General features: G+C 39.8%; 2 protein-coding genes across 4 annotated transcripts; one reads left to right on the forward strand and one right to left on the reverse strand.

The window, feature by feature from the left end:
- The first annotated feature begins 588 nt into the window (after window positions 1-588).
- nrap (nebulin-related anchoring protein) lies at window positions 589-21,553 on the forward strand. Of its 2 annotated transcripts, XM_084741608.1 has the most exons (43): window positions 771-854; window positions 1,595-1,689; window positions 2,065-2,152; window positions 4,256-4,360; window positions 5,291-5,398; window positions 5,535-5,642; window positions 5,819-5,923; window positions 6,085-6,192; window positions 6,284-6,391; window positions 6,664-6,771; window positions 7,160-7,276; window positions 8,181-8,285; window positions 8,659-8,766; window positions 9,324-9,428; window positions 9,562-9,660; window positions 9,806-9,910; window positions 10,063-10,170; window positions 10,282-10,389; window positions 10,619-10,816; window positions 10,923-11,027; window positions 11,116-11,214; window positions 11,302-11,406; window positions 12,483-12,590; window positions 12,774-12,931; window positions 13,526-13,679; window positions 13,770-13,874; window positions 15,723-15,821; window positions 16,066-16,170; window positions 16,262-16,369; window positions 16,509-16,622; window positions 16,724-16,921; window positions 17,090-17,194; window positions 17,320-17,418; window positions 17,528-17,632; window positions 17,734-17,841; window positions 18,137-18,448; window positions 18,531-18,635; window positions 18,714-18,812; window positions 18,937-19,041; window positions 19,161-19,268; window positions 19,500-19,811; window positions 20,145-20,303; window positions 20,404-21,553. In XM_084741608.1, the coding sequence occupies exons 1-43, from the start codon at window positions 789-791 to the stop codon at window positions 20,704-20,706; spliced, it is 5,430 nt and encodes a 1,809-aa protein (XP_084597734.1). In that variant the 5' UTR covers window positions 771-788; the 3' UTR covers window positions 20,707-21,553. The 2 variants fall into 2 exon arrangements, with proteins under 2 accessions (XP_084597733.1, XP_084597734.1); XM_084741607.1 differs by lacking the exon at window positions 4,256-4,360 and having other exon boundaries at window positions 589-854; window positions 20,145-20,442.
- On the reverse strand, window positions 20,993-27,073 carry LOC146312045 (factor VII-activating protease-like). 2 transcript variants are annotated; one of them, XM_084741613.1, is made up of 12 exons: window positions 26,921-27,073; window positions 26,200-26,296; window positions 25,999-26,109; window positions 25,637-25,756; window positions 24,542-24,658; window positions 24,212-24,383; window positions 23,548-23,639; window positions 23,226-23,463; window positions 22,991-23,133; window positions 22,608-22,745; window positions 22,318-22,460; window positions 20,993-21,778 (listed from the first exon to the last, which is right to left on the reverse strand). In XM_084741613.1, the coding sequence occupies exons 1-12, from the start codon at window positions 27,014-27,016 to the stop codon at window positions 21,623-21,625; spliced, it is 1,623 nt and encodes a 540-aa protein (XP_084597739.1). In that variant the 5' UTR covers window positions 27,017-27,073; the 3' UTR covers window positions 20,993-21,622. The 2 variants fall into 2 exon arrangements, with proteins under 2 accessions (XP_084597739.1, XP_084597737.1); XM_084741611.1 differs by lacking the exon at window positions 26,921-27,073 and having other exon boundaries at window positions 26,200-26,473.
- Window positions 27,074-27,421: the final 348 nt, after the last annotated feature.

Here is a 27,421-nt window from a genome sequence, read left to right on the forward strand (position 1 = left end):
ACTAATATTAATAACTATTATTTTAAACAGCATAGCATAAATGTTAGTATTACTTATACTTATTAATTACTATCAGTACTATACTTATTGATTTTGTTCCTGTCATATTTTGGGGGGAATTCCTTACCCTTTTTTGTGGATGAAGCTGTGTGTTTTTGTTTGCTTAACTTTATGGTCTGATGAGATGTATCCATATATTTTCTTCTTGTATGGTCATATTTCTTCCTGTGCACTTGTCTTTAACGCGTTTTCCTAAGTATATGGAGAGCTGCTGAAAACCAGAGTCACATTCTTTGTATGTCAGCATACTTAGCTGATGAAGATAATAAATTCAAAGTAAAACTATTACACAATGTATTACGCTTTTCTTTCTTAGTTTCATGGCGAGATGCCCACAGTTGAGCCAGCTGTCCAACTCAGGATCATGACACATATACAGTGACATCTGAACTCTCTGTCTGTCTCCCTCTCTCTCTCTCTTCCTGCAGACAGACAGCTGGACTCAGCCAGTCCTCTAGCATGATGCATGGAAGGGGGTTGGTCCATCATGGGACATGGTGTCAAGTAAGAGACAGTTTCAAAGTTTGACAGTCACAGAGCTAAGTTTACCACCAGCAGAGACGCACTAACACGACTGTCTGGGAGTCACCGCCAGTTCCTCCACTGAACTACTGCCTGCCTGCCTGCCTGCCTGACTTGACTCTTGGTTTTGGGCGACCGGTTTCACCTCAGTTCACTTCTTCTGATATTTTTTCCTGAAGGTTTTTGGAAGAGGACAAGCAGTCACCATGCAGTCCTGTGCCAGGTGTGGGTTTGTGGTCTACCCAGCTGAGAAGATCAACTGCATTGACCAGGTAACACAGAAATATTGTGATCCCAAGAGAGCTTTTATTAGTGTATTGTATGTATTAGAGTCCTTATTGATTCTTATTTGCTTATATTGTGCTGGTCCTTCACATGAAAAAGTCTGGGAACCCTGATTTCTAGCACTCTAGCATGAGATTTACCAGAGAAAAATACAACCTAAATGGCAGCTTTTATGCTATTTCAAGTATTTGTCCACATCAACTGCACCATGTGGCTCAGTGTGCAAATAGGTGATTTGAATGAAATGTAGCATCAGCTCATGAACTACAGTTTAAAATAAATAAATAAAATGACATCCTTCTTAACATGAAGTGTTTAATATACTACAGATCTGAGCATGTTTGATATAAAATTAGCAATTCATTTCCACGAAAGATTGCTGTTGTAACATGGTGCTGCTCTTCTAAAACACGAAGAACATCTTTGTTGGTCTGACTGGTTACTGTTATGACATGTCAAAAAAACAAGACATGTACAGTTTAACAGTCATAAAAGCTATTTTTGAGCTATTTCTGTGGGTTCAGTTGGAAGATCATAACTGTGATTGCTGCTGTTATTTTGGGCCTTGTTTAATTGAAGCTATCTCACTAATATGATGTTATCTATCATAAATTACTTGTCCAAGTCTAAACATTCTCGATCTCCACACGACAAACTAGGATAAAGTCATGTTTCTGAATTTAGAGGTGAGTTTTAAAATAACGTGATTTGTCTTTTTCTCTGTCAGAACTGGCATAAAGCATGTTTTCACTGTGATGTCTGTAAGATGGTGCTCACCGCCAATAACTTTGTCAGCCACAAGAAGAGGCCGTACTGCTCCGTGTAAGTACTAAAGACTAATAACACCTGATGATATAAGTCATGATTTGAGCGTAAGCCCCAAAGCTGGTCAAAAATCTGCCTTTGGGGGCCATTATTTCTAGAATTGGTTGATAATATATTATTTGACATGCTAAAGAATATTTAACTTAAATATTCTTCTCTAAAGTTATTTGTTTAAGACAGCAGCCTTCTGAGTATCTTTGCATAGTCATATTGGTCCACAATCCACACAGAAAAGGACTAAAAATTTGCTATATTGGCTGCCATATTGGTAATTGATGAACTGTCCCCCGGTATCAAAAATCTGTCTCAAAAATCCTGTATCCGTCAGGCTCTAAATAAAACAATGACCATCTTTATATCTCATCCTTCCAGACACAATCCAAGGAACAACACATTCACAAGTGTCTACGAGACCCCCATCAACATCAATGCAAAGAAGCAAAGCAAGGCGAGCAGTGAGGTAAGATGATGTCACACGCAAAAACACACAAGCAGCAACGCGAGGCAAAGTATTTCGGCCTTGAACTGAGTCAAGGTGTATTGTTGTCACGCTGACATCAGTCAACATCTATGCCATGAATGAAATGTCCATTTATCATTGGTACAGTATGTCATGACTGGATGAACCACAGAGATTGTTATTTGTAATGGTCATTGTATTGGTTTAAATTACCATTATCATCATCATTCTTAAGGGATTGATGCATGCATTTTTAAATTAAACTAAATTTGTTAATAGTATGCCAATATTACCCTGTTGTGTGGTTTTAAAAGCCCAAATTGTAGCTTGGAAATGGTTCTGCTTTTCAATTTATCTCTGGAAATCACACAAACCTATACAGATAACTCAGATCTATTCACCCACAAACACACAAACAGTCAGAAAGCTCAAGATCTGACCCCAAACAGACGTATCCATTATAGAGGTGGACTAGAGAAAAGGTGGACGGCTGCTGTGAGTCCACGGTGACGGCAGCGTTGGGGAATGGAGAGCGCTGCTCAGGTTATTTCTGTTCGTGTGACAGAGGCAAGAGACACCCCCTCTGCTTAGCCCACTTTATGCTCCAGGGGGCTAAAATTATACGTCAGGAAAAACAGCCTCACATCCCTTCCTCTCCTCTGCGCCGCCACCTGTTCCTGTCTGTCTGCGCCTGTCTGTGTCTACGAGTTCATGCAATGCTCTTATGCTTATATTAGCAGAGGGCTAGCAAGCTCATCAGCTACTGCTGTATGCCACTAGAGAGCTATAGGACTTAAGTTGTTGATATTTGATATGAGGGCTGACTGCAGACCATGCTGAGTGACCCTCACCCCTGTCTACTAAAGGTTTACCTTGAGTTTTGATAGAAAGCAGGGCCGAACTTTATTTTACAGTCCGCTAATGAGACGTAACAAATTTTACTTTGTGTTAAATTAAGTGTTGTGTTAATAAGGAAAGGGAAGGGAAAATTTAGACGAAACTGCATTGAGCTGTAAACATAGGTTGTGATTCACATTTTAGCTGATGAAATATTGATTCTTTTTTTTATTTTGAGAATCACTTTAGATCTACAACAATAGAGCCGCAGGAGAGGGGTAAAAGAGCTGCAAGCTGCTCCAGAGCTGCAGGTTGCAGGCCCCTGCTGAAGGCAGATAATGTGACTTGATAAAAGGCATCACTCTTAACTACTCTTGGCATGTCTCAAGTAGCAGATATGTGACTTTAAAATATTTTTTTAATAATAATTTTTCAGGCATGCAGGGTTTAAAGAAATATATTCCTTCTCTTTTCCTACCTGTAATCATAAAAGCAGATATCAACCAGATATATGACTTCACTTTAGTTTGCTGTACAGTTGTGTCCCAGTTTAGCCTAATAAGGATCTAACAATGGGAAACCATACACTTTAGTTTACAGTACAGTTCCATCATAATTATCACCTAATAAAGTCTAATTAGGGTTCGATTATGAGTCTAATACTGTCTAATAAAGAACATATTATCTCTAGTTTTTGTCTAATTTGATTCCAAGTGCTGCCTGTTGTGTCTTTTAAGTGTACTGTAAAATAAACTGCATCTGAAAGTTGTGCCATAGTGTTGCATGATTATTGTTAGCCCTTTAGCAGTGATGGTTCGGAGAAGTCACTCTTGCCCCTGCAACACAGCCATTCTAATATTAGTTTTGAACATTTTTACAGCTTAAGGATCATTAGCAAACAGCTCAGAGTTTCATCACTCAGTGCTCCATTCTGGATTTTTCTTGGCAGGTCCAGCTTCATCCTGGTTGGAACATCTCAGTTATTAATAACAGCTCTCTAATATTATCCCTCCTTCTTTAAACATGTAAGCTGAGGTTGACAACATAAGAATAGAGTGATATTTGGCTCTTTGGGTCTAAGCTTCTGAAGTCAGGGGGATATCAGTCAGAGCTGATAGTGTTTGTTTTTATCTCTCTTGATTCATGCATGTGTTCACAGCATTAAACTACAAGAGTGGATGCTGCAAACACACGTCTGTCTGCGCATGTGCAAATGTGTGCTCGCCTTGGCTTAATGTTTGTGGTCTATATGTGCACTTGTTGTAGCTGAAGTATCGCGAAGATGGCGAGCGCTTTATGTCCACCTTCCACCGTGACATGAGGTCTATGGAGCTGGAGAAGGCTCGCCTAGCCAATCAGATGGCCAGCCAGGTGAGCTCCTGGTACAACAACTGGCCATTACATCCAGTTAAAGGGAGTTCCAGCCCAAGTCCTGGCTGTTCCTGAAATTAGTCGTTGTTTGCATATTAGCATATTATTTTTTCCTGCTTCTCTAGTTTTTTTGTTCCAAGTATGCTCAGTCTTCACTGCAAACAGAAAAGTTATTGTGTGTATTGATATTTCTCCAAATGGTCAATTAATTGTATTTAATAGTACTGGGTGTAGAAATGTTGGGAATTGACCCTTCCTAAGTCCCACCCCTTTGTCCTCTGTGCACCAATAACAGTTAACCAAGCTTGGTACCAGGTGGAACCTCCATCATTATAAAGAAAAACAAATTTTGTAGATGGTCAAAAAATGTTGCTAGAGGATCTGTAAAAGCAACATATATAGTTATTAGTCTCATCTTAAATTAGCTAATATTAGCAAAATGCTCGCTTACTGGCTAGTTAGTAGATTAGCTACCTGTTAGCTAGCGTCTTGCTAACATAAACTTACTTAAGATGTGACTATAAGTAACTTTTACAGGTCCCTGAGCAACATCTTTTAACCATCAGCAAAACCGTTTTTTCTTTACAACACAGGCGACTCTACCACATGACATATCAAAGGACAGGAATCAGAAAAGGAGAAAGTTAGACTGAAAGTTAAAAGAGGTGGGACTTCGGATGGGTCAGTCGTATGATTTCAGTGATTGTGGAAGGAGAGTAATGAAGTAACTTATTTTAATAAGCTGTTGTTTTGTAAACTTCGTCTTCTCTCTCTTCTGTTTCATAAAGAATTTGAAGTTGGTCAAACATTTTATTTGTATTGAGAACTTTGATGTATAGACACGCATTTATTTGCACTGTATTAAGTCAAAACAGGTCTGTCTTGTGAATGTCTGGAAATGATCCGGTTTGTCTTCCATATTTCAAACAGGCCTTTCAGTCTAAGTCTGAATTCTCCCAGCAACAGAGTTTTTACTCAACCATGGTGACCAACCAGGAGATAGTGACAATGTCTCAGGCGCAGAATACCATCAGTGACGTGAGTACACGTCTTTTTATTCCACAAAGAGGCTCCTCTTATTTTATAAAATCCAAATATGAGATTATTGTGTCTTTAAGCAAACATAGTAGAGTGTGGACTGTTTCGACTGATTTATTTTGTGTTTCTTTGTCAGGTGAAATACACAGAAGAGTATGAACAGTCAAAGGGAAAAGGCAGCTTCCCTGCCATGATCACACCAGGTTACCAGACCGCTAAACAAGCCAATACTCTGGCCAGTAATGTAAGTTGGTGTAATTCTTTTTTTTTTTTTTTTTGTTGTTGTTGTTGTTGTATGAGATTGACCAAAATTGAAATTCTCCTAATTCACATCAGCTTTAATTCCTCTGCCAGTGCTTGATGCAATTTTATCACATGTACAAGGAGCCAAAGCAGATTAATTGTTTTCTTTGTCTTCAGGTGGAATATAAAAAAGGACATGAGGAGAGAGTTTCAAAGTACACCACATTTGTTGACCCCCCAGAGGTGATTCTGGCCAAGAAACAAGGACAGATTGTCAGCGATGTAAGCTTTTAATTTCACCATTTATGATGGCTTCATTATATCTGAGTATCAGTAGTTTTAATTCATTTATATGACAAAGTGTTATTGACAAGACTGGTTTCTTTTTTCACTTAAATCAGAAAGATGTGAGTCTGAATTATTGTTTCTTTTTTCCTTTCCAGTACGCCTATACAGAAGAGTATGAGCAACAGAGAGGTAAAGGGAGTTTTCCTGCACATCTGACACCTGGATACCAAATGTCAAAAAAGGCCACTGAGCAGGCCAGTGACGTAAGTAGACAATAAGAATATAAACATTTGCATGAAAACACTGTTGCAGATCCACAATCATCGGTGTGTAATGGTTTTAATGTCCCTCCAGATAAAGTATCGTCAGATGTATGAACAGGAGATGAAGGGTAAAGCCAGCACTGAGGTAGCAGTGGCTGAAGCTGCACATGCCAGAGAAAATGCAGAGAACTTCAGCCAGGTAAGTGATATATTCTCACTGTTTTTAATCAATATAATCTGTGTGAATAACAGAAAGCATACTGTAGGAAGAGACAAGGGAACACAGCAGGGGTAGAGACCCCTCTGAGGCATCTTTTCAGACCCAGGAAGTTGTGCTAACATGTGAATACTTAGTCCAAACGATTTAATTTCAACCCAGTAAAAGCTCACAGCACTTCAGTAATTATTTGTATTCATGTTTTGTGGAATCACATATGAATTGCATTAAATAAAGTTATCCTCTGTTTGCAGATTGCCTATACTGAGGATTATGAGCAGCAACGAGGCAAAGGAAGTTTCCCCGCCATGATCACTCCTGGTTATTATCTTGCAAAGAAGGCTCAGGAACACGCTAGTGATGTAAGTATCAAGACTGCAACCAGCAGATACTTCACTACATCTTTAGGTCTAACATCAGTGTAGTTGCAAGGTTGGTCTGTCTGTTGTGCAGTTAAAAGGGGAGCCTGTGTCAGTGTTGTAACCATGTGAACTGGTTGTAAATGCCGTCAAAACATTACGGAGCGTAGAGTGTAAGAGCTTCACCCATCCATCACCTGGCCTTGTCATCACCGGGCAGAATAGATGAGGGACTACAATGTGAAAGCCCCCCATGTTGTCATTCTTAAAACTCTCCACCCTGACTAAATTAGACTGTGCGCGCATGTGCGTACAGCTAATCCATCGATCCTACAGATTTACAACATGTTGTCCTCCTATGTGCGCTCAATCATCTTTCATTCCTTTGCAGCTGAAATACAGGAAGGACTTAAACAAGATGAAGGGCACCTCACACTTCCACAGTCTGACATCTGAGGACAATCTGGCTCTAAAGAACGCCCGAAAGATCAACAAGATTGTCAGTGAGGTGAGAACAGACCTTCAGTACATCTGTCTTTTAACTTACCCCGGTGAAAAATATATATGGCATAGAATATTATGGTATGCTGTTACTATTATGCTATAGTATAAATACTATAAAATACTAAATACTAAAATACTTTCAATTCTGTAAAAAAGTACAAATATAGTTGTAAGAACTTTTTTTTTCTTAAATAAATATCATAAATTGATGCCAAGGTCTATGACGAAGCATTTCCAGATACAAATGCTGCTGCTCAGTGTGTGTAAGTGTGTGTGTGTGTACATGTTTAAGTGCTGGAAATATTGAACATACTGCGTCAGTTTCCAGCAGACATGAAGCCACCCAACTTGCATTTCCTGCATCTCTGACATGCCTGTCCGGTGGGGTTACAGTTTACCTCCAAGGCCACAGGACATCCCATCAAACTAGTGTTACCTCACACACCAACACACTGCTCCACTCTGGGGCAACTATTCTGAGCCTTTGGAAATATGACATATAAATTTCAGCTATTAGCATCTATTCCGAGCCTTGCCATCCACTAAAGAGCATGTTGAGACATTATTCAGTAGCTTTTGCTTGACTGTGAAGAATGTTTTGATTTGGCTTGAATGTTTAAAGGTGAAAAAATTTGCCCTGTGTCCTATTTTGAAGGGACTGAGAAGGTAAATGGTGGCACGCTGTCATTGTTAAGCTCAGCGAAGCATATTTAAGACTAAAGGTTCGTCTCCGTGACTCTGGTGTTTTGGTAGCGTGTCAGTGATGGTGACTGATTGGTGGCAGGCACTTAATTTAGCACATAACGTGACAAAAGGATCAACTCTGACCGTTCAACAACAACAACAAAGGAGACTGGAATGAAAGATGTTGCAAAGCAGCTGCTGTAACTTTTCATATTTTCTAACAGGTGGAGTACAAGAAGGACCTGGAGAACACCAAAGGTCACAGCATCAATTTCTGTGAGACGCCACAGTTTCAAAATGCTGCTAAAGTCGCCAAGTTCACAAGTGACGTAAGTAGGACACTTGTTCAATCAGCGTCATTTATTTAACATGATTGATTTAAGAAATTTACAAATTACAAATATCTGTCACCTCTTTAAAATCATATTTGACTGTATTTTTTTATTGGGGCTTTTATTTTCCCATGAAAATTTGTTACAGTTGAAGTTATTTCAATGTACAAAAAACCTTGAAGCTAACACAAGCTACTACAGTTATGATTATTACCAACATTGTCGTAAACTCCTGTATGTTTTTCCATAGAAACACGTGATAGATCCTTAATATGTTGAGTCATACTTGGTTCACTTTCATATTGTTCGTGTTTTCCCATCCTATAGTCCTGCTTACTGACTTGTCTTCATCTTTCTCTGCTTTTAAAAGAACAAGTATAAAGAGAAGTACACCAGCAATATGAAGGGCCACTATGAAGACTCAGGCATCGATAAGAAGACCATGCACGCCATGAAAGCCAGGAAACTGGCCAGTGATGTAAGCCTTGTTTTTCATCAACTTGCCATAACAAAGAACTAAAATGCATAGATTTCTGCAAATTATTTAAAGTCCCATATAGGCTAATATTATTATTACATTACCTATTCTTGACCATCTGTCTTTCTTTTTGCTGACAAAAAGCAGCATTATATTTGTTATGTTGCTAATGAGGATTAAATTCTTAAGACTTGACAAAGCAGTATTATAACTGATGTTTATTTATTAATTTATTGATTTATTCAATGTGTCAATGTGCACTGTCCATTGCTGTAATGCACAAGATGCTATTTTTCATCTGTAGTGCCTGGACAGATGTTACAAAGTCACCCTAAAAAACAGAATATAAGATTAAAATTGCAAAGTTATTCATCAGGACAATAATAAGAAAAGAGAATATTGATGTTAATAGAAACATAATTCCCCCTCATACTTTAAAACATGCAACACAGAGACTCATAAAACAACACATGCAAAACAAATAACTGATGGATATTAATGTTAAAAGAAACAATGTGCCAGTCATATCACTGACATAGTCGCCTTGTGAATTCCAGATTGCTTACAAACAAGGCAGTGAACAGGAGCAGGGTGAATACAACTACCCAGCAACCCTCACACCAGGCTACCAAAGCCAAAAGAAGCTGGACCCACTGAAAGACGTGAGTCTTTATTTGTTTACAGCAGTCAAATGTAGGGTCGAAGCAAATTGCAGTAAAATTACAACAAAATATTTTTTCTGAGGTAGAGATGCACTTATTATTTGTAAGAAAAATGTCTCCCTTATGACTGCAGAAGAACTACAGGCAACACATTGACCAGGTCAAGTACAGTCCAGTGACAGACACACCTGAGATTGTTTTAGCGAAGAAAAACCGTCAGCTGGTCAGCAATGTAAGTAAAGAGCATAATGACAACATACACAACTGACGACTGACAATGATCACACCGGTTTTATCAGCACGTCTCAGCTGCACACTGTACTAACGAGCACTGAGCTGACTGCACAGTTTAAATGTGTTGTTCATGTGTCTTTTAGCTAAATTACAAAGCAGACTATGAAAAGACCAAACATCAGTACACAATTAACGAGGATCTGCCCCAAATCAAAAAGGCCAAAGCCAACGCAGCCTTGTGCAGTGATGTAAGTTAACACACAGACACTTTCTCTCTTATGCATGTGATCACACTTGTGCATGCCCACATCTAATTTCATTCATATCCCACCTTTATCATTTACGTGGTCACAGTCGCAGATAATCTCTTCTCATTCTTCTTTTGAATGAATCCCTCCAGATTAAATATAAGGAAGAGTGGGAGAAAACCAAGTCTAAAGCCTGCGACATTGGCGCGGATGACCTGAGTGTCAGAGCAGCTAAGGCTTCTCGTGACCTCGCCAGTGACGTAAGTGAACACACACTCCTCTCACTGCGAGGAGATACAATTTAAGTGAGACAGAGCTAAAGTCAGATTTAATCAAATATGATAATTAAGTCAGCCGGGCATGTGTTTCAGATTAAATACAAAGAGACGTACATGAAGGAAAAGGAGAAGGCAGTGGGGATCAACATGAGCGACTCCAAGACTCTGCACTCTCTGCAAGTGGCCAAGATGAGCAGTGATGTGAGCACAAGTTATTTTCATCAGTAATTAAGGGCATTAAAATGCATTTCTTCCATTCATATACCCAACTGGCAAAATTTGATGTTCTGGGAATGTTTGTTTTTGTTCTGTGAACACTGATTGAATTTTTCTGCATAACTTAACTTGGACGTTAAAACAGTTTTATAATGTTTTATAATGATAATGTTTCCAGACAAACACTCAAAATAAACTGTTTTCGTCTCTTCAGATTGAGTACAAGAAGGGCTCGAAAGAGAGTCAGGCCCAGTACAGCCTACCTCAGGACATGATCAACCTGAGCCACGCTAAGAAGGCTCAGGCCCTCGCCAGTGACCTGGAATATCGCACAAAGTTGCATGACTACACCATCATGGCTGATGACATCAAGGTCCAGCAGGCTAAGAAGGCGTATTCCCTGCAAAGTGAGGTGAGAAATGAGAGGAAAGGATGAGTCCCAGTCAGTTATTCAGATGGAAATACAAAAATATGAATGTGAATGAATGATTTTTTTCTTTTTTTTTGATGCTCCACAGAACCAGTATCGTTCAGACCTGAACTGGATGAAAGGAGTGGGCTGGGAGACTGAAGGCTGTATGAATATCGCCCAGGCCAAGAAAGCTGGAGAGCTCCTGAGTGATGTCAGTGCAATGATATGTTTGTGTGTACATATTTCAGTTTGTTAATTGCATTTGACACACTCTTGACATGCTGAACCTTTTCTCACAGACTAAATACCGTCAGAAAGCAGACAGCATCAGGTTCACCCAGGTGGCGGACGATCTCTCCATCAAACACGCCAAGAAGAGCCAGGAGCTGCAGAGCGATGTAAGCTCTTCACTGTAATGCTGCAGTCGCGTACATTTAATCATGGTGCGCCCTCACATCGTGTGTCTGTCTAATTCTGATTCTCAGCTGGCGTACAAAGCAGACACAGAGCAGATCATACATCAGTACACCATGACGAAAGACGAGCCGCTTTTCAGACAAGCAAAGGCCAACGCTGACCTGCTCAGTGGGGTAGGTTCTGTGCATTTCATTGCAGTGATCACAATATATGACAACACCGGCATTTGCAAAAGCTTCATAATGTGTCAGATTTCTGTACTCACAACAAGCTTGAATTTCTGTGAACAAAATGTTAATTGTACTAATGTAAATTATCAACAATAATGGTATCATGTTTTATTACGTATGTAAGTACACATTCATTTGCCTGTCTTACCATAGTCATAGGATGCATTGCAGTGGTTTGAGCCAAGATAAGATTAAACCAGCCAGAGTGATTGTAAACACTGCAGAACCTTTAAAGTGTCGTTGATGTTGTACAGTACAGTAAAGCACATCACACAATCATCTGACTACTGGTTCAACGTAGTTTGTTCTCAGCTGGTCTCAATCATTCAACTCATGATTCCTATAACTTATTTAGTGTTCCCATACAGCACAAAATACATTTGATTAACTAAGGACTGAGTCCATTAATTAGACATTAGGAGAATTAAATTAGTATTGAAAATCAACCAAATCCTAATGAACATAATGCACTTTAACTGTTAAGAGGTTTAATAGGCAGCAGACGCACACACAAAAAAAAATTAGGTCATGGCCAGTTTCCTTTGCATGTGGCCAAAATCAATACTGTCCCTTCAGAAAGTTGTATGTGCAATTACTGGTGTATTAAAGAAGTAGTGTGCAACTTATATTCTGTTTTTAGACGAGTACTGCATGTTTTCACAAACCATTGTGCACTGGGAAAATGTTTTATCTCAAATCTACATTTTCTCACAAAGAAACTTTGGTGTACCTCAGTGACTCATCCACAAGTGACTTTTTAATTGGGAGCCTAAAATAGTCATAATCATTAAATGATATTCCTTGCATCTTGATAAATCTCTTTAAAAACCGAACCAGTAAAAGAAATCTAGAGAAAAGAACATTTCTTCTTCATGTCATCATCTCTTGTCATCATCACAGTACATCTTGTTTTTTAATAAGCTATCAAAGTAGAAATGCTAAATTAAACTATTTCTGATGTTCCTGTCTGTATGAATGCATAGTAATACAGGTTTCTACTTTTTGTTTTGTTTTATTAGAAAGTGTACAAGAGCAGCTGGGAGAAGCAGAGGGAAAAGGGCTTCGAGCTGCGTTTGGATGCTCTCTCCATCCTCACAGCCAAAGCCAAAAGAGACCTGGCCAGTGATGTGAGTCATTCTAAAAACAGTCTGCATCTTTAATATTGGCCCGAGGAGAAAAGAAGTAGAATGTAGTAGAAGAAGTGCAATAATGTATAATAAATTTTAACTTGAATATTTGCAGATACGCGTGGGAAAAACATTCATAGACTGACTGTTTGGTAAAACCACTGATATGTTGGCGTCTTGCAGGTCAAATACAAGGAGAGCTATGAGAAGAACAAGGGCAAGGTGATTGGCATTAAGTCAGTCAGTGACGACTCTCAGATGGCCCACTCTGCTCTCGCCACCAAACTACAGAGTGACCGCCACTACAAGAGGGACTATGAGGACACTAAGACCAAGTACAGGTGAGGCTTGTGACCAGTGTTTCAGCAATTATGATGTATTGTGATACTTGACCTTATAAGTCATAATATAATGCTTTATGATGTGTAATGATTATTGTTTTACAGCATTATGCATCATTATTAGTACCAGTGACTAAATTATACATTGCTATAAGTATGGTATAAGGCATTCTAACTATGTTTATAATGCATTATAGACATAGGCAGTGTAATTTGTTATGCCAGTTATTGTTGTAAAGAATTATGAAATCTATGATTATACATTTCTACAAGCAAAGAATAATGCATTATAAGTATGTTGATAATGGATTATTATGCATTATACACAGGCACATCATAAGAATAAAGCATATTTATGATTGCTTAGAACTATAATTATTCTCTGCTATAAGCACAGTATAATGTTTTATGATGCATTATAGACAGGGGCGTCATAGAAAGTGTTATCAAACTGCTTTGCTCCAGCGTGAATGACCCCAATAACCGAAAAACTCTGATCTAACATTACATCACAAGAGCTGGCCTTACATCTTGTGGTATTGGAACAAAACTCTTTATTTATGTCTTTATGTATGAAATGAATCTTGTCTTTAGTGCTTGTCTGGATATGATGAACATCAGCCACGCCAAGAAGGCTCAAGACCTGGCAACCGATACCAATTACAGGACTATCCTTCACGAGTACACAACTCTGCCAACTGATATGAATGTTGCCTGGGCTAAGAAGGCCTATGGACTGCAGAGTGATGTAAGTCTCATTGTTAGACGTCCAAATAACAACTTCTTAAACATAAAAGAAAAGGAACTGAAAGTGATTTATGTGTGTGTCTGTATTTAGAAACAGTACAGGTCAGATCTGAACTGGATGAAGGGTGTCGGTTGGGAGGCCTCACAGTCTCTGGATGTGAAGCAGGCGAAGAAAGCCGGGGAGCTCGTCAGCGAGGTAACCTATGACCCAGAATGCATTGCTAAAATCAGCATGAAATAGTTACATTAAAAAAAGAGAAATGTCAGCACTAAAATGGTTAAATGCGAACCCACAGTAACTGTGCTTCCATCCTTGACCTTCATTAACATTTGCCTCATTCATATTAATTGTACTGGAACTCCGATGTAATTTAAACCAATTATCATGCAGTGTTTGATTAACCACACTGAGGTGCTATTAATAACTAGAGAACTATCTAAGTAAATGAGCACAGACAGCATGGGAAAGTGATAAGCATGATTGTGTAACATGTGGCTGGGAGGCACATATCTAGGTTTACAGCTGAGGTCAGAATGTATTTAAAGAGCTGCGGACCATTCCTGTTTTCCAGAAACTGGGTTACGTATGTGGACGACACCTGGCTATAACAAGAGAGCAGACTGATTATAGTCACTGAAGCTGTCACATATTAATATGATTCAACTGCAATAATTAGGGCTCCCTCGCCCACTTGCTTCTGTCTCTTGACCAAACTAATTAGGTTTGTGGGTCTACATTGCTTACAGTGAAATATTACATCACAGGAAACACGGGAAGCATTGACGTATGTCACTTGTGCCAACCAGACCTTCAAAGGGAAAGATGTGAAGCATCCACCCAATAATGCCTCGTGTCCAGTTTCCTAAAAGCTTCTTGGTGCCCAGATCTTTTTATTTCACAGTGTGCATGATTTGGAAACAGAGCCCAGAGGTTTTTTTTATGGAAACTGCTAAGCTCTGATATCCTGTCTGTTTATGAACCTTGGATATGAAATTCTGATCTCCATATATCGGACAATATTATTTACACAGAATATAATATATAAAATATGTATATACATACACACATTTTGTTGCAATAATCACTCAAAAGTGTTTAATTCTTGTGACAATTGTATATGATGGATGCAGGATATTTTGTGGTTTAACTATAAACTTTATTGTCCAAAATGATATCAGGGCACTGAAACAGTAATAATGTACTAATAAAACTAATAAAAACACAAATGGAGCAAAATATACCTATATATATTGAAACTGAATTAAGAAAACGGACCAAATATACAAAAAATGCTGCCAATAAAGCTAAAAAATAAAAATAATCTGCGTTATGTTCTATTTAAAAAAAAGAAAGTTTTCATGTAGGAGCATATATGCTGATAACAACAGAGACTGATAGCTGTGATTGGCCTGTATGAGGCTGATAAAATCAGGCATCACATCACAGATAACTAATAATTAAAGAGTCTATTGAGTTTCTGCAGAGATGCTGTAGTAATTTATTATCTTCCTGTCAGCTCCCTCCTAAACCTTTTACTGCACTGTATATTCATTATTAAAGTAATAATTTTGTAAAATTATTTTTTTCCCACAGAAATGCCTCTTTTCTAAATGCATGCAAATAGTGCATAAAGCTATTTCTGTGACACATCCAGTGCAGTCTGTCAACACCAGACTATTCATAACCTCTTTATAAGCAGCCACTTATTTTAAGGGTCATCATTCCAGTCAGGGTTGCCAACATTAGACCATGAAATGACAGGCTGTACATAATTAGATCAGAGCCTTGAGTTCCTCCTGAGCAGACTTTTATCTACCTACATTATATCTACTATATTTTTGTTTAATTACAAAAATATATTGTAAAAAAAATTGCCAGTTTCCCTTTGTTTTATTTGGCCAGGTGGTTTAGTTGTTAGTGCACTTGTTTGTGATAGTATTGTGCCCTCTACTGTTCATCAAATGTATGTGCACCTGTTTATACATGGCTTTATCTACGACAGTCACTGATTTTCATGTTTTGTTTTGTTTTTTAAAAATCTAGAAAAAGTACCGTCAGCATGTGAGTGATCTGAAATTTACCAGTGTTGAAGACACTCCAGAGATGATCCAGGCCAAAGCCAGCAACAAACTGGCCATTGATGTAAGTTCATTTGTGCCTTCAATCATTTGATTAATGCACAAAATACAGAATTCAACTAAAATGAAGTAGATCTGATGCATTTATGTCACTTACCAACATTAGAATTTTTCACATCTCGCTAAAGTGCCTTATTGTGATCTTTTTTAACTTATGGCTAAAGTGTGTCTAACTGATGGCCTCCTGTAAATATGAGGTGTATAAACAGATATTTTAAGCTTATAATGCCTTGCTTTTGTCTTTACAGAGGTTGTACAGGGAGAAGGGTGAGAACGTGAAGCACAACTACACCCTGAGTGAAGAGCTGCCTGAGATGGTTCAGGCCAAGCTTAACGCTATGAACCTCAGTGACGTAAGAAGACCACGCTCACACAGAGACACATGAAATCCATCAAACAACCAGTCGACACACCCATTAATACATCTTCTGTGTGTGTTTTCAGAGCTGTTACAAGGAATCTTGGAGGAAAGTCCGTGATGGAGGTTACAAGCTGCGTCTGGATGCCATTCCTTTCCAGTCTGCCAAAGCATCTGCAGAGATCCTCAGTGATGTGAGGCGCAACTTTTGTTATCATGTCATGTCGTTTTCACAGTGTGTCCAGTGGTGATGCTTGGAACATTTGATACAACATCTCACTTTACTCATCTTTCTCTTTGCAAAATCTTGAAAGTGTCTGATTGTGATTTCAGCAAAAGTACAAAGAGGACTTTGAGAAGACCAAAGGGAAGATGATTGGACTGAAGGGACTGCAGGATGACATCAACATCGCTCACTCGGTCCACGCCAGCAAGCTTCAGAGTGATGTAAGCGCTCCTCAACTGTAACTCAACCAATAAAAACAATTTCAAATAATATATTAAATTACAAATACTCTCCCTTCCCTTGTCACTTTGTCCCTCTCCAGATTAAGTACAAGCAGGACTCAGCGAGGGAGCTCTCCAAGTACCGCCTCTCCATGGACATGATGGAGGTCGCCCACGCTAAGAAGGCCCAGTCTCTGGTCAGCGATCAGGACTACAGGCTCACGCTGCATCAGTACACCTCGCTGCCTGATGACATGAAGGTGCAGGCAGCCAAGAGAGCGTACGCTCTGCAGAGCGAGGTGAGATACACTGCTGCAGGCAGCTTCTGTCATAGTTACTCTGCATCAGTAAAATGTTGATTACTTAGCCTTTCTCTTGTGTATTAAAAAACTTTTAGGAGTACTTACTTTAACTGGATGATTAAAAGTTGAATTTAAGACTTGTTAAAATGATGTATTTCCACACAGAACGTGTATCGCTCTGACCTGAACTACCTGCGTGGCGCAGCCTGGATCGCCACCGGGGCTCTGCAGATTGAAGGATCCAAGAGGGCCACAGACCTCATCAGTGATGTACGACATCTTTTATTTTTTATTATTTATTATTTATGTTATCATTCAGTATTATTAGTGCACTGTTAAATGAAGTGCAACCCAAAAATTTAACAGAGAATAACTTCTTCTTTCTTCTGTAACAGAAAAAGTACCGTCAGCAGCCGTACAACTTCAAGCACACCTCTGTCATTGACTCTCCAGATATCGTCCATGCCAGACTCAGTGGACAGATCACAAACGAAGTGAGACAATCAGTTTGTTGTTTAAGTTCTACTCTAATAACCTGAACCCATTTTTTGAAGCTGTGGTTTAGAAACACTTCAAATCATGCGTTTTCTCTCTCTCTTGCAGCGTTTGTACAAAGAGAAAGGGGTGAATGACCAACACAACTACACCATAACAACTGAGAGACCAGAGATTACACAAGCAAAGATCAATGCAGCCAACTTCAGTGAGGTAATGACCTATGCACTGTAATATATACTGTAAACATCTGTATCTTCATGGTGTGTGTTATTTCAAGGTTAATAATTGGTTGTTTTTCCTGTCTGCTCCAGATCAAGTACAAAGAGTCCTGGCACACTCTGAGGGCCCAGGGCTACAAACTCACCATGCAAGACATCCCCTTCCAGGCTGCCAAGACCTCCACAGGCATCGCCAGTGATGTAAGATCATACTAGACTTTAAAATAATTTAAAAAAAAAACAAAAAACACTCAATGGTCTAATATAGATTCTCAAAAATATCAAAAGAAAGTAAAGAAAAAACACTCATATACCAAAAAGCAAACAAACTGCAGCCTTGCAGTTGCTTTCTAAGCTTCGGAAAAATAGGATTTATTGCAGGGATATTACATTAAATTGTGTCAAAATGTATAAATGTTGCCTCGTCTTGTAGGGTGTTTTGGATTGGCCTTACATCAAGCCAAAATTTAATGCTATTACATGTGTGTTTATACAGTACAACTACAAGCACAACCACCTGATGGAGAAAGGGAAGCACATTGGGGTCAAAAGCGTCCTGGACGACCCACGTCTCCTGCACTGCCTGCATGCGGGCCGGCTGGCCAGCAACCAGGAGTACCGCAAGGACGCGCTGACTGCCAGCGGCCAGTACCACCTCACCCCAGACATGATTCACCTGGTGACAGCTAAGAGCGCCCAGGCCCTTGCCAGCGATCAGGACTACAGGAAGAGACTGCACGAGTACACAGTGCTTCCCGACGACATGAAGGTCAAGTGGGCCAAAACTGCTTACAACCTGCAGAGTGAGGTGAGAGGTGTGGATGAGGAAGAGATGGAGAAACTCGAGGACAATGCAACTTGACTAACATGCTTTATTGCTTAATGTCTAGAAACTGTACAAGTCAGACCTCAATTTCATGAAAGGAGTGGCTTGGGACGGTGTGGGCGCACCTCAGCTGGAGTCAGCTAAGAAGGCTGGACAACTTTTAAGTGATGTGAGTACATGTGGCAAATGGTATTAGTTAGAATCCTGTGTTTCTTACTGTAAAAGTCTGTGCTCTTTCTTCATGCAGAAGAAGTATCGACAGCTGCCAGACAGCCTGAAGTTTACCTCAGTGGCTGACTCTCCTGATATCGTCCACGCTAAGACGAGCTATCAGCAGTGCAGTGAGGTGGGGATGAAAAAAACGTTTCAAAGTCTCATTTTACTTTAAGAAATATCTGCTGTTCTAACAGCAAAATCTGTGGATGTTGTGAGCTGCTAATGTCAATCCTGCTCATGTCTTTCTATTGCAGAGGCTCTACAAATCTGGGAAGAATGATGACATGCACAAGTACACTTTACACCCGGATGACCCAGACTTTGTCAGAGCCAAGATGAATGCCCAGCAGATAAGTGATGTAAGCCAACTTCTCACAATCCTACATACAAGCAGATGCTTTTAAAACCACATGGAAAGAAATAAACACCAAATATCATTTTGTGATATTTTTATCTATGAAATTCTTTTCCCATGAAGAAAGTTTACAAGGCGTCTGGGGAGCAAGTGAAGACACTGGGTTATGACCTGAGGCTGGACGCTATTCCCTTCCAAACTGCCAAGGCCTCCAGAGAGATTGCCAGTGATGTGAGTTCTTGGGATTCATTTCAGTTTGTCGCAAGATTTGAGTCCTTTTGTAGCATAAATTAGGCTTTATCCGCAGCTCTTACTGTATTTGCATGTCATCAAAAAACAGAAACGCCTCTTTATCTTTAACATACACCTTTTCCCAAATGCTTCTAAGTCATTCCCAAGATTTTATGTATACAGTCCCCTTAATATTGCAGCACAAAAACGATTTACTACGATTTACTACAGGTACGCTACAAGGAGTCCCATCTGAAGGAGAAGGGCCAGCAGGTGGGTCTGCGCTGTGTGGAGGATGATCCTAAGATGGTGCACTCCCTGGCAGCCAGCAAACTCCAGAGCAACCTGGAATACAAACGCCAGTCCAAGGAGGACCGTGCCCACTACAAAATCCATGCCGACCAGCCCGAGTTCCTGCTGGCCAAAAAGAGTCAGGCTCAGGCCAGTGACATCACCTATCGCCACAAGCTCCACGACTACACCTGCGACCCCGAGCAGCTCAATGTCAAGCACGCCAAGCAGGCCTACAAGCTGCAGAGTGATGTGAGTCACGTGTGGGTTGGAGGGTTTTTCAGGTGGCTTTGCTGCAGCCATCAACCTTGATGCACTTATAGAGGAGTCCTATGTCCAAATTTTCCTATCTTTTATATATTGATATGATAAGCCAAATTAATTGGTCTTATAGTGTCAATGATGTTAAAAAAACTGAAAAGTGTTAATTTTTCACAAAATTGTATCTTTTTAAAGTTGAAAAGAGTTATAAAATACAGCCCAGCAGCTCATTTCTGCTCTCTAGCAGGTCAATCTGGCCCTTAAAGTAGATCACTTAAACTGAATTCGGTATACCACTCTAATCATTGCTCCCTTTTGTCGCAGGTGAACTACAAGTCAGACCTGAACTGGATCAAAGGAGTGGGCTGGACCCCTCCCGGCTCCCACAAGGCCGAGCTCGCCCGCCGGGCTGCAGAGCTGGGGCTGGCTGAGGGAGTCAGCACTGACGAGGCTATCGCAAAGTATCAGCACATGATGATGATGGTGAGGGAACGTGGAAGATGAATTCCATATTGTGATAAACAAATCATATATCATATACGGCGAAGGTTCTTAAAAAACTTTTTTCATGTCCGTCTTTCAGCTGCACCACCAGCAGCAGATGGAGCAGCAGCAGCAGCAGCAGCAGCAACAGCAGACTTCAGAGCAGGTGGAGACCAGTGAGGAGATTCACCAAGGCGTCAACATGGACGCCATGGAGGTCCTTCACGTTAAGAGGAAGAAGACCATCCAGACAGTCCAGAAAAAGTCCAGCACCACCACAACCTCATTCAAATCCATGGAAAAGAAGTCCAGCACCACCTCCTCCTCCACCACTTCCTCCTCATCGGCTGCCCTCCAGAACACAGTCATGTCTAGTAAAGCTGCTGCGATAGAAGACGCGTAGATCAGAGGAGTTTTTGTAGACTGCAGTGTGTAGAGAACATTGAAGATGGCCACTTTCAGAAGGTGTGGTTAATTTTTACTTTATAGGTGGTGTATGTGGTATCGACTTTGATGACATGACTGTTGTGACTCTGTAGTTACATGAGATGCCACACTGATGTAGGTGCAACGATGAACTGTAAAATGTAGTGAGAGTGATTACAGAGGGGATTAGGAATGTTGAATCAGGACAGGACTTGTCAAGTTAGTTATAAAGATTGTCAAAGTATGTGGTCAGAAAAAAGGAATTCAGAGAGAAACTTTATTTTCAGATTGAATGCAAAGTATTTTTGACATTTTATCCAAACTCTTTAATGGGTTAAATTGCCTGCAAAGGACCACGTTCAACAAGCAAAAACATCAGCAATAACAAAACTGAATCCAGGTTGTTTCAGGGCAAAAGTGGTGGGAAGTTTGCATTTTGATTTGTATATTGAGTGTGTTTAGAAGATATGAAGCTGGTCAGCACTTCAGATTTTTTTCATCACTTGTTTTTGTATCTTTGGAGAAGAACACATGCAACAAGTTAAAGTGAGCATGGACTACGTTGTAGCCGTGCAAAACATGGAGTTTTCTTGTGGAGGTCTGCTAATCTAGTGCACTGAGCTAGGCTCAGTGAGAAACAAGTATAGGCCTACTGAAATTATGTGTAACCTACATTTTGTCTGGCAGGTTCAGCTTCATGAGTTTGTATCAGTGCCCCTTGTAACTCAAAGCTGGGCTGGGAGTAAATGCTTGGTTTTATCGCTGATGAAATAAACTTTTTTTTTCAAGGCAAATTAAACTGTAGTTTGTTTTTCTTTCAAAAATTAAAAAAAAAAAACATCTTTAACACCACAGTCATTACTGAGCTATTGACTGGTTCGCTTGACTGGTGTTCAGTTGATCTTGCTTTTGATCCAGCTGGTGAATGCATGGACGTTGGCGTAGACACCGGGCTTGTTCTTCTGACCACAGCCGTCGCCCCAGCTCACCACACCGGTGATGTAGTGGGTGCCATTGTGCTCGCACACCAAGGGTCCACCTGAGTCGCCCTGCAGAGTTGAAAGTTAAGATTATAATATTTTCTCTTGAGCACCACTGAGGAAAGGATCAATGCATATCACACGTGTAACATAAGACTGACATAAAAAAAAAGTGACATTTGGGTCATCTTTCCCTACTTCTAATACAAATTGATTGTTTGAATTTAACACATGTAGACTTGAATCAGCTATATGCTTGTTTCTACAGTAGGGATGTGACGATAACAAAAACTCAACACAGGATAATATCACAATCAAAAATCCGTAATACAATATTTACTGTGACAGGAAAAATGCTATCTTGAAACATTAACCCTTAACTAAATAAGAAATCTGATGTGTGCAGCATTTTTTGTAAGTATAAAAATCATTTTTCCTTTTAACTTAAATCCCTCTTTGATAAAATAGTAATATAAAGCAGCCAACCATCCAATATCACGGTTGTCACAGTTCAGTACTGTATCAAGACACTTTTTTATGGTGATACCACATTTTTAATCTTGTTAGATCCCTTATCAATGGTCCTTGCAATGATCAAACATACACACCTGACAGGAGTCGACACCGCCCTGCAGAGTCCCTGCACACAGCATGCTGTTGTCCAGGACACTTCCGTAGACCTCAGGGGTTTTGCATCGCTGCTCAGAGATCAGGAACACGCGAGCGTTCAACAGGTGGCTGCTGTACGTCTCTGTAAGTGGAGGTCAAAGAGAGAGTGAGAGACAACACAGAACTAACTGACTGTTTTCATTGAAGACATCTTGACATATCACCGTAGGAAAAGCTGTAATAAACTGTTTTAATGGCATGAGAGGACTTTTGATAAATATTTAATTACGTGTTGGAGTGGCTCCCCATCCAGAGATCACACACTCCTTTCCAGCGGGGAATATCTGGTCTGGTAGACACACAGTCTTTACAAACCGACTTTCCTTGGCACAGTACGGGCTGTCCGTCACTTTGAGCTTCAACAGAGCTACAGAGGAAAACAGCAAACACAGTAAGTTGTCATGATTTGAGACTTGTTTATGAACAAATAGTCTGATAACTTTATTCCTAATACAACAGGGGGAAAAAGGTAATATACTGAAATAAACCAGCATTGTGTAATACAAAAATAACTAGATTCTTGCCAAAGTTGTAGGCCTATATCCTTTATATTTTTGTCTATGGTCTGTGGTCTATTTAAAAATGGCACTACATTTGATATATGTGACCAACCGATGTCATTGTAAACAGCAGCGGGAGTTTCTCTGTAGCTCTCATGAACAATGGTTTGTATCACTGGGATGATCTGGTCCATCTCCTCCTGTTTGTCTATGTTCACACCTCCTAACACCACCTGGAATTCTTCTGTATCGTCACTTGAAAAAATAAAAACAAAACAAAAATGTCAGCTTATTATGGAAAAATGAACTTTAAATATCATGCATATGTGCAAAAATACCAAACCTACACGCAGTGGGCAGCAGTGAGGACCCAGCAGGATGTGATGAGGATCCCACCACACTTGTGCTCATAGCTCAAGGATGAGCCTTTGGGTCTGGACTGCAGTGACACCTGCCAGGGGTGGGCGCCGGGGAAAGACTTGGTACCCCCAAAAATCCTGCTAGTGCGAATGGACTGGGATATCCCACACTGGGAGAACTGGGTAGAGCCTGGCACTGATGTCGGTGCAGGGGCTGGGTTTGGGACTGAGAATGATCAGAAAATAGTGAGGACAGTGCAGGCTTACAATAATAGTATAGTGTAAACTGTGTGTGTGTATGTGAGATCACCTTCAGAGCACTTCTTGACCTTGCAGTAGTTCCACTGGAGTTTGCGTGCTTTTTTATAGAAACACCAAGGCTTGTCATCTCCGTCTGGGTTCCTAAAATGTAGAATAAATAATTAAACTACTACAACTAGAAAATTTGGAACAATAAATTAACAAATTTTGGAGGTCTCAAGATCTGCTGCACTAATCGAGCCCCTGTGCTTCCTTTTCCCACGTTAATGAGTGTATTTCTGTCATCTATCATGTAGATACACCTGCCGTATCTCATCATCTTGCTGAGAGTGAAGGGTCAATTGTCACAAGGATTGTCTCATTATTTCTGCAAATTTACATTAACAGAATAATTTCCAAGCTGCTATAATAGCAATTTTTCACAACATCCATATTGATATGAAATAGTAGAGTAACCACAGGTGTTTAATAGTATAGGTCCCATTCCATTTAGCATAGCAGTCCTTCCAGTGAGTCAACATGCACAATAGCAGCAGTCTAACTCCATTCGACCAGAATCCTGTCAGGTATCATTGGTAACACTTGTCTTTACCCTACAATTGCATGTCAAAATGGCTGCTGTCAAAAAGAAAATGATACATAATGGTTTGAAATTTAAGAAGTCCTGAATATAATGTTGAAATGATGGATTACAAAACATTATTTGATCATACCTGCAGTGGTTGTTTCTCCCCAGTCCCGTGAAGTCTGAGTACAGGACAAAAGGATCCTCTCCGTTTGCCAAAATGAAATAGGAGTGCCAGTCCAGACACTCGTACCCGTCTTCTGTCATACTGGCAACACCCCTGTATGACTCTCCATTTTCCACGTAACAGTCAGTGGGAGCTACGCAAGAACATTTTGTGAGGAGACAGTTAAGACTGAGCTTAAGATCTCAAAAATAAATAATCTTCAAATGCAGTCAGAAAGGATAAAACCAACTTGAGCATCTTGAGGACTTTCTATAACAGTGAAAGTGACTCTGTGCTTTATAAAGTCTTTACCAGCTTCACAGAACTTTCCAGTATATCCATCAGGACAAGCGCAGCGGAAGCGGCGGTTCCCTTTTATGCAAGAGCCTCCATTCTGGCAGGGATTGGGTTCACAGGGCGACGTCGGCACTGATGCAGAGAAGACAAACAATTCAATGGTGCACAATAGCAGGGTTGCAGCAAGGGATACTGGGGCCTGTTAGGGAATTTTCATACAAAAGCTTGGAGTCATTGAGAGGCCCGCACTAATTCTTAACAGACGTGCTGTCTTTCTTCTAGACAGTGAATGCAGCTGTCTTCTCCTTTCGGATAAACAAGGGAACAACCTGATAGTGTCGCCATGGCGGCTCAGGTTGGAGATGTGTTTGTCTTGTCTCTCTGAAAGGAGCAGACCTAACTGTTATCATATCACTGACCCTATGAGGAATGGGAGGAAAAAGTGCTGAGCTGTGGTCTCAGGTCTTGTACATTCATACCACCCGTGTTTGTATTTGCAGATCAATCGGCTAATTCTACACGCCGTAGATAGCTGGGTCTGACCTTTGGGCATAGATTCATCCTGACCTTATCTGAAAGTTTAAAGACCATCCCAGAGGACCAAAAGTCCTGAATTGAAGGGAACATCAGGGTGTGTGCTGATTATTTCTTCATTCTCCTTAGCCAAGTAGTATTTAACCAGTTTCAGCGCAAAAAAACATATTGGACTCTTGTGCACTTTCAACTTTTCATATATGGGCAAAAGATAAAATCTATGACAGGGCCCTCAAAGAATACCAGTCACCTGTGTTTATTTCTTCGTGTTTGGGCCCCAGTTTGCAAATGTCTACTTTTCTAGTGGAATTTTTTCTTTTCCAGTCCACTCAAGTCCCTGTATAGTTTTACTGCTTACCTACTGTTAAATCTGGTACCTAACATCTTTTCTCTTTGTTGAGACTAATGTATTTTTGTACATGGCCCTTTGACTAATGAATCAAAGTGGTGAGATCCTGATGGACTTGTTTAAGGGAAAGAAAAGTTATTCTAAAGATTTGAGTCTGTACTCCGGGTAAGTTTCCTGCTTTATGATAAATGTAATGTCCTGTTACGGACAGGGTTTGGGATACTCACATGTCTTGCAGTCAGGGCCTTGGTATGGAGGTCTGCACTTGCACTCATAAAATGGAGGGTTGGTCAGGTTGACGACACAGTCACCACGACCACATGAGACGTTTTCACAAACATTTTTCACTAAATATTCAAAACAAGATATCAAAAGTTAAAGTTAGACACATGTAACCTTTGTGCACAGACATTAAGATATTGCAAACAGCGTTAATGGATGTAAAAGGAACTACTGTAGGTTAAATGATCATTCATAAAAATCGATGCACAGACAAGCAGAAGTGACAGAATTCAAAAGAAACACAAAAATAAATCATAAACTGTAGTGTTATTGCTGTACAAAATGAATGCATCTTGGGAATTCCTACCTTTTTGACATCTCTTGCCTACATAAGGCTCAGGACAAGAGCACTGGAATTCTGTACTGGATTTACTTTGGCACAAGCCACCGTTGAAGCAAGGGTTTGGATCACAAACATCTGGAAATGGAGGGTGTGTGTGTGTGTGAGTCTACATGTTCAGAGGCAAGACAGAGACTCAATCACACAGTGTTTTCCAGGGCCACTTACTGTCCTCGTCCAGGAAGTCAAACAACCAGTCGCTTAAATCAAAAGTGTATGGGGCGTCAGTGCCGTAATAGTCGCCATAGTCTACGTCTGCCAAGAACAGAGAGCCGTTTAAACAACAAAAATCAGTCTGTATATAAAGGATATTCATTTTCAGAGGAACATGAAAAGAAAAGAACAAAACTAGCTTTAATGCACAAATTTGATTCAAGCACATTACAGTCAAGTCGAAATAATTAGTTGATAAATCGATTAACCAATTAGAAAATCAAAAGGAAATTAGTTGCCAGCTACTTTGAGAACTGATCGAGTGTGTCAGTCATTTTCTGTGCAAAAATGTTAAAGTAAGTTAAGAAAGTAATATAATAACACAAAAAGCAACAAAACCTTTAAGCAAAACAGGCCTGGAAAAGTGAATTACAACCATATTTTGCATAATCAGATAATTTACCACTCTACCTCATCTAATGATCAATCTATATTCTGTATATGTTTAAAAAAAATTAAAATAAAATACCATATAATTACCAAAAAAAATTCACAATTGAAAGAAATTTGTGTTACCACACAGAACAACTGTAGAAAAGATTCTTACAGTAGTCATCGAACTGAAATGACAAAATGACACATGGAGAACAGATCAACAAGCTTTCTTCCTCTTATTTTCAGTCATTTCACAGAAACAAAAATCATCCTGGCTCAGTTATTCATACAGAAGTTGAGAACTTACAGTCGGATCTCCTCCAAGAACACCGAGAACACTCAGGCTTATGATCAAGGCCCCTGCAGGCAGCATGGTGCTGTGTGTAACTCTCAGCATGTAGACGACTGCAGATCCAGCAACCGACTTTAATCCCTAAAACCTCGTCAATACCCCACTTGTCCCACATACGTTGCAATCTTTATCCAGCCTCATTGATCCTGTGGGAGTTTGTGTGTTTTACAACATTGTTTACTTGCTTTGGACTGTGGTTTCATTTATTTAACCTTGTCTTATTTGCTTTTCTGTGAGGCTTGTAAATTTCAGCTTTAAATTTTCATTTTGCATCCATTCAGTGTGATATTTTCATTTACAGATGTTTTGATTTTCTTTCTTTTTTTTTGGTATCAGATCCACAAACACAAACATTTCTCACTAAATATTCAAAACAATGAAGCCAAATTGGGGATTTCTATCTTTCTGGCAGCCCTCGTCTGTGTTTCTTCTTTATTGGATTTACTTTGG

Source organism: Lutjanus erythropterus, chromosome 17 (assembly GCF_056507025.1).
Source record: "Lutjanus erythropterus isolate fLutEry1 chromosome 17, fLutEry1.hap2, whole genome shotgun sequence".
NCBI classification, from domain to species: domain Eukaryota; kingdom Metazoa; phylum Chordata; class Actinopteri; order Lutjaniformes; family Lutjanidae; genus Lutjanus; species Lutjanus erythropterus.